Source organism: Salmo salar, chromosome 18 (genome assembly GCF_965601325.2).
Source record: "Salmo salar chromosome 18, fSalSal1, whole genome shotgun sequence".
Taxonomy (NCBI): Eukaryota; Metazoa; Chordata; class Actinopteri; order Salmoniformes; family Salmonidae; genus Salmo; species Salmo salar.
In genome coordinates this window covers 59,560,876-59,574,223 of record NC_138308.1, presented here as the reverse complement: position 1 = coordinate 59,574,223, position 13,348 = coordinate 59,560,876, and the positions used below count along the sequence as shown (strand labels likewise).

The 13,348-nt window shown below is 45.8% G+C and overlaps 1 protein-coding gene across 1 annotated transcript in view; it reads right to left on the bottom strand.

The window, feature by feature from the left end:
• Positions 1 to 2,296: 2,296 nt before the first annotated feature.
• Positions 2,297 to 13,348, bottom strand: part of reep3b (receptor accessory protein 3b) — a 42,552-nt gene continuing 31,500 nt past the window's right edge. Inside the window, exons 6-8 of the mRNA XM_045701198.2 lie at positions 11,403 to 11,562; positions 5,686 to 5,816; positions 2,297 to 3,882 (exon numbers count right to left, since the gene is read on the bottom strand). Coding sequence (XP_045557154.1) covers positions 3,808 to 3,882; positions 5,686 to 5,816; positions 11,403 to 11,562 — 366 coding nt within the window. The 3' untranslated portion in view covers positions 2,297 to 3,807. The remainder of the gene's footprint in view (positions 3,883 to 5,685; positions 5,817 to 11,402; positions 11,563 to 13,348) is intronic.

Sequence of the window (13,348 nt, the reverse complement as noted above, 5' to 3'; positions counted from 1 at the left end):
AGTCTCTCCTGACAAATCAGACCGTCTCTAGACCAGTCTCTCCTGACAGATCAGACCGTCTCTAGACCAGTCTCTCCTGACAGATCAGACCAGTCTCTCCTGACAGATCAGACCAGTTTCTCCTGACAGATCAGACTAGTCTCTCCTGACAGATCAGACTAGTGTCTCCTGACATATCAGACCGTCTCTCCTGACAGATCAGACTACTCTCTGGACAAGTCTCTCCTGACAGATCGGACCGTCTCTCCTGACAGATCGGACCGTCTCTCCTGACAGATCGGACCGTCTCTCCTGACAGATCGGACAGTCTCTCCTGACAGATCGGACAGTCTCTCCTGACAGATCGGACAGTCTCTCCTGACAGATCAGGCTAGTCTCTCCTGACAGATCAGACTAGTTTCTCCTGACAGATCAGACCGTCTCTCCTGACAGATCGGACTAGTCTCTCCTGACAGATCGGACCAGTCTCTCCTGACAGATCAGACCATCTCTCCTGACAGATCAGACCATCTCTCCTGACAGATCAGACCAGTCTCTCCTGACATATCAGACTAGTCTCTCCTGACAGATCAGACCATTTCTCCTGACAGATCAGACCAGTCTCTCCTGACAAATCAGACCGTCTCTAGACCAGTCTCTCCTGACAGATCAGACCAGTCTCTCCTGACAGATCAGACTAGTCTCTCCTGACAGATCAGACTAGTTTCTCCTGACAGATCAGACCGTCTCTCCTGACAGATCAGACTAGTCTCTCCTGACAGATCAGACCATCTCTCCTGACAGACCAGTCTCTCCTGACAGATCAGACCGTCTCTGGACCAGTCTCTCCTGACAGATCAGACCAGTTTCTCCTGACAGATCAGACTAGTCTCTCCTGACAGACCAGTCTCTCCTGACAGATCAGACCGTCTCTCCTGACAAATCAGACCGTCTCTAGACCAGTCTCTCCTGACAGATCAGACCGTCTCTGGACCAGTCTCTCCTGACAGATCGGACCGTCTCTCCTGACAGATCAGACCGTCTCTGGACCATTCTCTCAAGAGAGATCAGACCGTCTCTGGACCAGTCTCTCAAGAGAGATCAGACCGTCTCTGGACCAGTCTCTCCTGACAGATCAGGCCAGTCTCTCCTGACAGATCAGGCTAGTTTCTACTTACAGATCAGACCGTCTCTCCTGACAGATCGGACCAGTCTCTCCTGGCAGATCGGACCAGTCTCTCCTGACAGATCGGACTAGTCTCTCCTGGCAGATCGGACCAGTCTCTCCTGACAGATCAGACTAGTCTCTCCTGACAGATCAGACCATCTCTCCTGACAGATCAGACCAGTCTCTCCTGACAGATCAGACCAGTCTCTCCTGACAGATCAGACCGTCTCTAGACCAGTCTCTCCTGACAGATCAGATCGTCTCTGGACCAGTCTCTCCTAACAGATCAGACCGTCTCTCCTGACATTAGACCAGTCTCTCCTGACAGATCAGACCAGTCTCTCCTGACAGATCGGACCGTCTCTCCTGACAGATCAGACCGTCTCTGGACCATTCTCTCAAGAGAGATCAGACCGTCTCTGGACCAGTCTCTCCTAACAGATCAGACCGTCTCTCCTGACAGATCAGGCCAGTCTCTCCTGACAGATCAGACTAGTTTCTCCTGACAGATCAGACCGTCTCTCCTGACAGATCAGACCATCTCTCCTGACAGATCAGACTAGTCTCTGGACCAGTCTTTCCCGACAGATCAGACCGTCTCTCCTGACAGATCAGACCGTCTCTCCTGACAGATCAGACCGTCTCTGGACTAGTCTCTCCTGACAGATCAGACCATCTCTGGACTAGTCTCTCCTGACAGATCACACCGTCTCTCCTGACAGATCGGACCGTCTCTCCTGACAGATCGGACCGTCTCTCCTGACAGATCGGACCGTCTCTCCTGACAGATCGGACCGTCTCTCCTGACAGATCGGACCGTCTCTCCTGACAGATCGGACCGTCTCTGGACCAGTCTCTCCTTATAGATCAGACCAGGAGAGTTTTCTTAAGTGATTGTGGTCTGACCTCAGAATGGCTGTCATCATTCACGGTCATGACTCTGCGTCGTTGGGAAAGAGCTTGTAAGTTAGAATCTCAGTGAGGGTCGACAGCCGTTATAAATCTGCATGTGACAACTGCAACTCCCATCCGAGGAATCCCTATCAGCTATTGATCGGTAGTAATGGATTATATTCTACCTGTTGCCATTGTTTTTAATTGAAAAACCACATGATCAAAGTTGAATTACTCTACAAAAACATTCAGACATTTTTTGTTGTTGTTGAATTTATACATTTATTTACAGCACCCTTATGATACAATCCCACACGAAAATCAGACCCAAGTCACCGGGTTTAGTAGATAAAGCTTTGGTATTAAATACGTTTCACCACGTGGTTAAAAGCATCCCAGAGTGCAGCTGGATACATTCCGAGATGACATCAAAGCATTACAAAACGACATCGTTTTTGGAAGACTGTGCAAAAGATTGGTTATGAAAAAAAAAAGAAAAAAAAAAAGAGCTTAGATTCAAATCTAAAAAACAGGAAATGCAGTCATTCAAATTGGACAGGCCAGTTACGGTCAACACAAACATACCTCAACATTGGGGTTTGCATCCCTAATGGCACCCCGATTCTCTACTTGGTGCACTACTTTAGACCAGGGCCCATAGGGTAGTAGTGCACTGTATAGGAAATGATGCCATTTGGGACACACACACCTAATAACAGGATTCTCTGTTCCCTCCCTCCACCCTTGGTATGTTCCTCCTGAAGGAATAAAGGGACACTTTTGGTCGGCTGTTACTTTGTAACAATCTTTTCAAGTGTGCCAAAATGATCACTACTATAATTATAATGTAATTCGACTATTTAATAGGCTAAACGCAAAATACAACATCTGCAAGGCAGCATATATGACAAAATGAAGCTAAATGAATTATATAACCCTTTAAAGAAAAAAGTAAAGATAATATAAAGTCCACATCCGCAACTAAAAACTACTATTCCAGAAAATAAGATCCATGCAACAAAAAAACACTTCTAACTAAAAAAAGACAGGAAACCTTAAGATTCTTCCTATACAGCTACCGCTGTACAATGCTTTTAAACACACACACACACACACACACACACACACACACACACACACACACACACACACACACACACACACACACACACACACAGAGAGAGAGTCAGAATAAAGTAATAAATATAGCGAGTTAATGGTTAATTAAAAAGGACAGATGCTCCCCAGCATGAAGAGAACAGACCCCAGGACAGTTTATAAAAAAAACACCTGGAGAACAGTTCAACAGCATCGTTCTCCATAGAACGGATGGCCTAACATGTCAGTAGCCAGTCACTAATATGGATGTCTGAGCCGTCTCTAGCCCTTCCTGAATCGTTGACTGATTTCGTGGTCCGTCCCAAAAGCCTATTCCCTTTCTAGTGCACTACTGTTGGCCAGGGCCCCAATAGTGCACTACTTTTGACCAGGGCCCGCAATAGTGCACTACTTTTGACCAGGGCCCGCAATAGTGCACTACTTTTGACCAGGGCCCGCAATAGTGCACTACTTTTGGCCAGGGTCCCCAATAGTGCACTACTTTTGGCCAGGGTCCCCAATAGTGCACTACTTTTGGCCAGGGTCCCCAATAGTGCACTACTTTTGGCCAGGGCCCCCAATAGTGCTCTGGTCAACAGCAGTGCACTATAGAAGGGAAAAACCCATCCATGGTATTCAGTCAGCGTTCACTTCTCCTGGAGTGTTCATTACATTGGACTGTAGGTCGCAGCAGTCAGAACCGGTCTCCGCTTCCCTTTGATCTTCAGAGATCCATAACGGGCCTGTTGGACAGAATAGATTAGAACAACAATGTATTCATCATCATCATCATCAGACTGGTATAACTCTGACCTAGTTAATGTACAATAACAAGGATTACAGCCTCCTGAAACAGAACAGAGCCTTTAAAAGACTGAAGAAGAAGAAGACAGTTGTATAGACTGTAGAGGTGGTCACCAGCCTTTCCTCAGTAGAGATCACTTTCAGTGTCAAAAAGCAAGCAGAGATGTTTATTTAAACATTCAAAAAGCAAGCAGAGATTTTTATTTAAAACATTCAATGTAACATTAACCCAATAAAAACAGTTCTGTAGGAATGTGGTTTGGGCAGTACACCTAATACATTATCACAACATAGTGGCTATCTGCCAGGCCTAATACATTATCACAGCATAGTGGCTATATGCCTGGTCTAATACATTATCACAGCATAATGGCTATGTGTCTGGTCTAATACATTATCACAGCATAATGGCTATATGCCTGGTCTAATACATTATCCCAGCATAATTGCTACATGTCTGGTGTAATACATTATCACAGCATAATGGCTAGCTCTCTGGCCTGTCAATATTGTTATTCTCAGACCATATTATATTTCAGAACTTGAGCGTTGATAACAAAAGAGATCAGTTGATGTAGCACCTGCCAGGCACAGCTGAGAATAAATTGAAATAATTAGTGGTTTTTATTTTTAGGCATCTTTCTCGTTATACCCCATTGTTGGCTTTTCTACACAAATTGTTTGGTGATCAACCGGTTGGTGACCACTGCATTAGAGAGCTAGTATTTAACACATCCAAGCCAGAAGAGAGCAGCGGCAGAGCGCGTTGTAGTCAGACGTACATCTTCACGGCGCGTTGTAGTCAGACGAACATCTTCACGGCGCGTTGTAGTCAGACGTACATCTTCACGGCGCGTTGTAGTCAGACGTACATCTTCACGGCGCGTTGTAGTCAGACGTACATCTTCACGGCGCGTTGTAGTCAGACGTACATCTTTACGGCGCGTTGTAGTCAGACGTACATCTTTACGGCGCGTTGTAGTCAGACGTACATCTTCACGGCGCGTTGTAGTCAGACGTACATCTTCACGGCGCGTTGTAGTCAGACGTACATCTTCACGGCGCGTTGTAGTCAGACGTACATCTTCACGGCGCGTTGTAGTCAGACGTACATCTTCACGGCGCGTTGTAGTCAGACGTACATCTTCACGGCGCGTTGTAGTCAGACGTACATTTTCACGGCGTGTGATAGTCAGACGTACATCTTTACGGCGTGTGATAGTCAGACGTACATCTTTACGGCGTGTGATAGTCAGACGTACATCTTTACGGCGTGTGATAGTCAGACGTACATCTTTACGGCGTGTGATAGTCAGACGTACATCTTTACGGCGTGTGATAGTCAGACGTACATCTTTACGGCGTGTGATAGTCAGACGTACATCTTTACGGCGTGTGATAGTCAGACGTACATCTTTACGGCGTGTGATAGTCAGACGTACATCTTTACGGCGTGTGATAGTCAGACGTACATCTTTACAGCGTGTGATAGTCAGACGTACATCTTTACAGCGTGTGATAGTCAGATGTACATCTTTACAGCGTGTGATAGTCAGACGTACATCTTTACAGCGTGTGATAGTCAGACGTACATCTTTACAGCGTGTTATAGTCAGACGTACATCTTTACAGCGTGTTATATTCAGACTTACATCTTTACGGCGTGTTATAGTCAGACATACATCTTTACGGCGTGTTATAGTCAGACATACATCTTTACGGCGTGTTATAGTCAGACTTACATCTTTGCGGGCTTTAGAGCGTGTGATCTTGACACTCTGGGACCTCCTCAGACCTCTCTGGGTGACAGCCTCGTCCTCTGAGAAAAGTTGCTCCCCCTCCTCGTCTGTCCTGTCCTCCTGCTCATAGTACTCTGGGGAGACACGTCCATATCAGTTAGACATAGTACTCTGGGGAGACACGTCCATATCAGTTAGACATAGTGCATGTCTCCCCAGAGTACTATGCCTAACTGATATGGACAACTAAACCAGAAGCAGGTTAACTTGGTCTTCTGACATGACTCCTAGATCGTGTCCTCATGGTAAAAGTGCTGAGTCCGAGGGGGACAGACTGGTGTGTTGGAGAGAGAGAGAGACGGGCTGCCTGGGGACAAAGCCAATCACTGGGGCTGAATTCCACAGCCGAGGCCACAACAACCAAACGCTGTCATCCCCTGACAGATTGCTATGACATACACTACATTACCTAAAGTATGTGGACACAGTGCAGGACAGTCAAGTTCTTCCGCACTCATCTCCACAATCCATTTCTGATTGGACCTCACTTTGTGCACGGGGGCATTGTCATGCTGAAACAGGAAAGGGCTTTCCCCAAACTGTTGTCATAAAGTTCGAAGCACAGAATTGTCTAGAATTTCATTGTATGCTGTAGCGTTAATATTTTCCTTCACTGGAACAAAGGGGCCCGAACCATGAAAAACAGGCCCAGACCAGTATTCCTCCTCCACCAAACTTTACAGTTGGAACAGGTAATGTTCTACTGGCATCCACCAAACCCAGATTCATCCATCGGACTGTCAGATGGTGAAACATGATTCATCACTCCAGAGAACGAGTTTCCACTGATCCACAGTCCAACGGTGGCGAGATTTACACCACCTCATCACTGGGATATGACCACTACTAACTGACTGGGTCTGTTCTGTTCTGTAATATCATCACTGGGATATGACCACTACTAACTGACTGGGTCTGTTCTGTTCTGTAATATCATCACTGGGATATGACCCCTACTAACTGACTGGGTCTGTTCTGTTCTGTAATATCATCACTGGGATACGACCACTACTAACTGACTGGGTCTGTTCTGTAATATCATCACTGGGATACGACCACAACTAACTGACTGGGTCTGTTCTGTAATATCATCACTGGGATACAACCACTACTAACTGACTGGGTCCGTTCTGTAATATCATCACTGGGATACGACCCCTACTAACTGACTGGGTCTGTTCTGTAATATCATCACTGGGATACGACCACTACTAACTGACTGGGTCCGTTCTGTAATATCATCACTGGGATATGACCACTACTAACTGACTGGGTCTGTTCTGTAATATCATCACTGGGATACGACCACAACTAACTGACTGGGTCTGTTCTGTAATATCATCACTGGGATACGACCACTACTAACTGACTGGGTCTGGTCTGTTCTGTAATATCATCACTGGGATACGACCACTACTAACTGACTGGGTCTGGTCTGTTCTGTAATATCATCACTGGGATACGACCACCACTACTAACTGACTGGGTCTGGTCTGTTCTGTAATATCATCACTGGGATACGACCACCACTACTAACTGACTGGGTCTGGTCTGTTCTGTAATATCATCACTGGGATATGACCACTACTAACTGACTGGGTCTGTTCTGTAATATCATCACTGGGATACAACCACTACTAACTGACTGGGTCTGTTCTGTAATATCATCACTGGGATACGACCACAACTAACTGACTGGGTCTGTTCTGTAATATCATCACTGGGATACAACCACTACTAACTGACTGGGTCTGTTCTGTAATATCATCACTGGGATACGACCCCTACTAACTGACTGGGTCTGTTCTGTAATATCATCACTGGGATACGACCACTACTAACTGACTGGGTCCGTTCTGTAATATCATCACTGGGATATGACCACTACTAACTGACTGGGTCTGTTCTGTAATATCATCACTGGGATACGACCACAACTAACTGACTGGGTCTGTTCTGTAATATCATCACTGGGATACGACCACTACTAACTGACTGGGTCTGGTCTGTTCTGTAATATCATCACTGGGATACGACCACTACTAACTGACTGGGTCTGGTCTGTTCTGTAATATCATCACTGGGATACGACCACCACTACTAACTGACTGGGTCTGGTCTGTTCTGTAATATCATCACTGGGATACGACCACCACTACTAACTGACTGGGTCTGGTCTGTTCTGTAATATCATCACTGGGATACGACCACCACTACTAACTGACTGGGTCTGGTCTGTTCTGTAATATCATCACTGGGATATGACCACTACTAACTGACTGGGTCTGTTCTGTAATATCATCACTGGGATACAACCACTACTAACTGACTGGGTCTGTTCTGTAATATCATCACTGGGATACGACCACAACTAACTGACTGGGTCTGTTCTGTAATATCATCACTGGGATACAACCACAACTAACTGACTGGGTCTGTTCTGTAATATCATCACTGGGATACAACCACTACTAACTGACTGGGTCTGTTCTGTAATATCATCACTGGGATATGACCCCTACTAACTGACTGGGTCTGTTCTGTAATATCATCACTGGGATACGACCACTACTAACTGACTGGGTCTGTTCTGTAATATCATCACTGGGATACGACCCCTACTAACTGACTGGGTCTGTTCTGTTCTGTAATATCATCACTGGGATATGACCCCTACTAACTGACTGGGTCTGTTCTGTTCGGTAATATCATCACTGGGATATGACCCCTACTAACTGACTGGGTCTGTTCTGTTCTGTAATATCATCACTGGGATACGACCACAACTAACTGACTGGGTCTGTTCTGTAATATCATCACTGGGATATGACCACTACTAACTGACTGGGTCTGTTCTGTAATATCATCACTGGGATACGACCACTACTAACTGACTGGGTCTGGTCTGTTCTGTAATATCATCACTGGGATACGACCACTACTAACTGACTGGGTCTGGTCTGTTCTGTAATATCATCACTGGGATACGACCACCACTACTAACTGACTGGGTCTGTTCTGTAATATCATCACTGGGATACGACCACCACTACTAACTGACTGGGTCTGGTCTGTTCTGTAATATCATCACTGGGATATGACCACTACTAACTGACTGGGTCTGTTCTGTAATATCATCACTGGGATATGACCACTACTAACTGACTGGGTCTGTTCTGTAATATCATCACTGGGATATGACCACTACTAACTGACTGGGTCTGTTCTGTAATATCATCACTGGGATATGACCCCTACTAACTGACTGGGTCTGTTCTGTAATATCATCACTGGGATATGACCCCTACTAACTGACTGGGTCTGTTCTGTTCTGTAATATCATCACTGGGATATGACCCCTACTAACTGACTGGGTCTGTTCTGTTCTGTAATATCATCACTGGGATACGACCACAACTAACTGACTGGGTCTGTTCTGTTCTGTAATATCATCACTGGGATACGACCACAACTAACTGACTGGGTCTGTTCTGTAATATCATCACTGGGATACGACCACCACTACTAACTGACTGGGTCTGTTCTGTAATATCATCACTGGGATACGACCACTACTAACTGACTGGGTCTGGTCTGTTCTGTAATATCATCACTGGGATACGACCACCACTACTAACTGACTGGGTCTGGTCTGTTCTGTAATATCATCACTGGGATACGACCACCACTACTAACTGACTGGGTCTGTTCTGTAATATCATCACTGGGATACGACCACTACTAACTGACTGGGTCTGGTCTGTTCTGTAATATCATCACTGGGATACGACCACCACTACTAACTGACTGGGTCTGGTCTGTTCTGTAATATCATCACTGGGATACGACCACCACTACTAACTGACTGGGTCTGGTCTGTTATGTAATATCATCACTGGGATACGACCACCACTACTAACTGACTGGGTCTGGTCTGTAATATCATCACTGGGATATGACCACTACTAACTGACTGGGTCTGTTCTGTAATATCATCACTGGGATATGACCACTACTAACTGACTGGGTCTGTTCTGTAATATCATCACTGGGATATGACCACTACTAACTGACTGGGTCTGTTCTGTTCTGTAATATCATCACTGGGATATGACCACTACTAACTGACTGGGTCTGTTCTGTAATATCATCACTGGGATATGACCACTACTAACTGACTGGGTCTGTTCTGTAATATCATCACTGGGATATGACCACTACTAACTGACTGGGTCTGTTCTGTAATATCATCACTGGGATATGACCACTACTAACTGACTGGGTCTGTTCTGTTCTGTAATATCATCACTGGGATATGACCACTACTAACTGACTGGGTCTGTTCTGTAATATCATCACTGGGATATGACCACTACTAACTGACTGGGTCTGTTCTGTAATATCATCACTGGGATACGACCCCTACTAACTGACTGGGTCTGTTCTGTAATATCATCACTGGGATATGACCACTACTAACTGACTGGGTCTGTTCTGTAATATCATCACTGGGATACGACCACAACTAACTGACTGGGTCTGTTCTGTAATATCATCACTGGGATACAACCACTACTAACTGACTGGGTCTGTTCTGTTCTGTAATATCATCACTGGGATACGACCACTACTAACTGACTGGGTCTGGTCTGTTCTGTAATATCGTCACTGGGATATGACCACTACTAACTGACTGGGTCTGTTCTGTGTTGTGAGTCACGACAGCTGCCATTCTACCAGCCACCACCAGGGGGAGCAGTAACACAGTAACAGCCTCTAGTGCTCTCCTTTGTTCCTGTAGCTCGTCACATCTGCTCTCCATTCTCAAAGTATCCTCGGGATCTGGAGCCACTATTAAAATCTACAAGGATATTCATACTTGTTTGAGGATTGAAACTTTCTGTAAGCTAAGAAATGTTGTTTTTTGTTTTTTAATGCTAGTCTTCACACAGTCCAAGGCAAACGGCTATGTATCATATGAAGCTGTTGAGACCTATTGGTCGAGCAGTCCAGCCCAGCGAATTCATCTCACCAATGATCTATATCCATTATTAGGATCTTTAATATCCTGGATTTATCTGTCTTCTAGCACACCTCTGACAGGTCATGGCTGAGCTGGTCCAGCCCAGAGCAGCCCAGCCCAGAGCAGTCCAGCCCCACTGATCCTCTGTTAACCTGAGGAGAACAGAACCAACCCCTCCCTGTACTGATCCTCTGTTAACCCGAGGAGAACAGAACCAACCCCTCCCTGTACTGATCCTCTGTTAACCTGAGGAGAACAGAACCAACCCCTCCCTGTACTGATCCTCTGTTAACCCGAGGAGAACAGAACCAACCCCTCCCTGTACTGATCCTCTGTTAACCCGAGGAGAACAGAACCAACCCCTCCCTGTACTGATCCTCTGTTAACCCGAGGAGAACAGAACCAACCCCTCCCTGTACTGATCCTCTGTTAACCCGAGGGGAACAGAACCAATAGAAGACCCAACCATGTGGACGTTTGAGGAAGGTGGAGAACAGAGCCTTACTGTGGTATAAATGGATCCCACTTCAGATCAATGATTAACAGACCACCGGAAGGTACTAGGTGACGGGTTCATGTAAGGACGTGTGTGTGTGTGTGTGTGTGTGTGTGTGTGTGTGTGTACACCACGTCCTACCTGTTCTGTCGGTCAAGTTTGCGGCGAGTGCCCTCCTGCTCACGGCAGGGTTGCCGGCATGGGCTGTATAGATCTGATTGGCTGCTGCGTCGTCGAGGGGTATCTGAGTCAGGTCGTGCATACTGAAGCTCCTCAGCTTCTCTGAGATCGCTCCCTGGCCCTACACACACACACACACACACAGTTAGCGTCACCACTGGGATAACACTGTCCTCTAAACGCCTCCTCATGACATCATGGCTACAGCATCTTATTGTAATCTGACAAAATACAGTAACACGCCGAGGGAGCGTCACGGCAACATGCCGAGGGAGCGTTTGTTATTGTAATCTGACAAAATACAGTAACACGCCGAGGGAGCGTTACAGTAACATGTTAAGGGAGTGTGTGTTATTGTAATCTGACAAAATACAGCAACACGCCGAGGGAGCGTCACGGCAACATGTTAAGGGAGTGTGTGTTATTGTAATCTGACAAAATACAGCAACACGCCGAGGGAGCGCCACGGCAACACGCCGAGGGAGCGCCACGGCAACACGCCGAGGGAGCGTCACGGCAACACGCCGAGGGAGCGTTACGGTAACACGCCGAGGGAGTGTTTGTGTTATTGTAATCTGACACATACAGTAACATGCTGAGGGAGGTAGACAAACGCAACACACACTGGGACATTCCTGTGCCCTTTCAGGAAGTTGTAGAAAAATACCAATCACTATGTGTTTTCATTAACTGGGTTCAAACCAATACATTTAGTTGATTTCCTACTATATTCAATACATTTAGTTGATTTCCTACTAAATTCAACACATTTAGTTGATTTCCTACTAAATTTAACACATTTAGTTGATTTCCTACTAAATTTAACACATTTAGTTGATTTCCTACTAAATTCAACACATTTAGTTGATTTCCTACTAAATTTAACACATTTAGTTGATTTCCTACTAAATTCAACACATTTAGTTGATTTCCTACTAAATTCAACACATTTTAGAATATTGTTGAATTCCGTTTTAAATGGTGTGGATTCCGTCCTCATGGTAAACTTTACAGGGCTCAACACTAGCATGTTCATATTGTTAGTTACAACCAGTCAGACACAATACCAGCACAATCAATCAGATCCCTCTGACTTCAACAGACAAGACTGACGCCTCCATGGAACTCTCTCTCTCTCGCTCTCTGAAGCAAAAACAGTCCCATTAAGAGTAGAAAAGGAGAACAAAACACTAGTCCCTCTGTGTTGAGTCCTGATGACACAGGCCAGGGACTGGCACGTGCTGCTCTGTGTATTGCTGTTAGCCCTGGGACTGGCACGTGCTGCTCTGTGCATTGCTGTTAGCCCAGGGACTGGCACGTGCTGCTCTGTGCATTGCTGTTAGCCCAGGGACTGGCACGTGCTGCTCTGTGCATTGCTGTTAGCCCAGGGACTGGCACGTGCTGCTCTGTGCATTGCTGTTAGCCCAGGGACTGGCACGTGCTGCTCTGTGCTAGAGGTCGACCGATTAAATCAGAATGGCCGATTAATTAGGGCCGATTTCAAGTTTTCATAACAATCGGAAATCGGTATATTTGGACGCCGATTTGGCCGATATTTTTTTCGATATATATTTTTTAGACCTTTATTTAACTAGGCAAGTCAGTTAAGAACACATTCTTATTTTCAATGACGGCCTGGGAACGGTGGGTTAACTGCCTTGTTCAGGGGCAGAACGACAGATTTTTACCTTGTCAGCTCGGGGATTCGATCTTGCAACCTTACGGTTAACTAGTCCAACGCTCTAACCACCTGCTTTACATTGCACTCCACGAGGAGCCTGCCTGTTACGTGAATGCAGTAAGAAGCCAAGGTAAGTTGCTAGCTAGCATTAAACTTATCTTATAAAAAACAATCAATCATAATCACTAGTTAACCTAACTAGATTCCTTGATGCCCTTCCAGACTG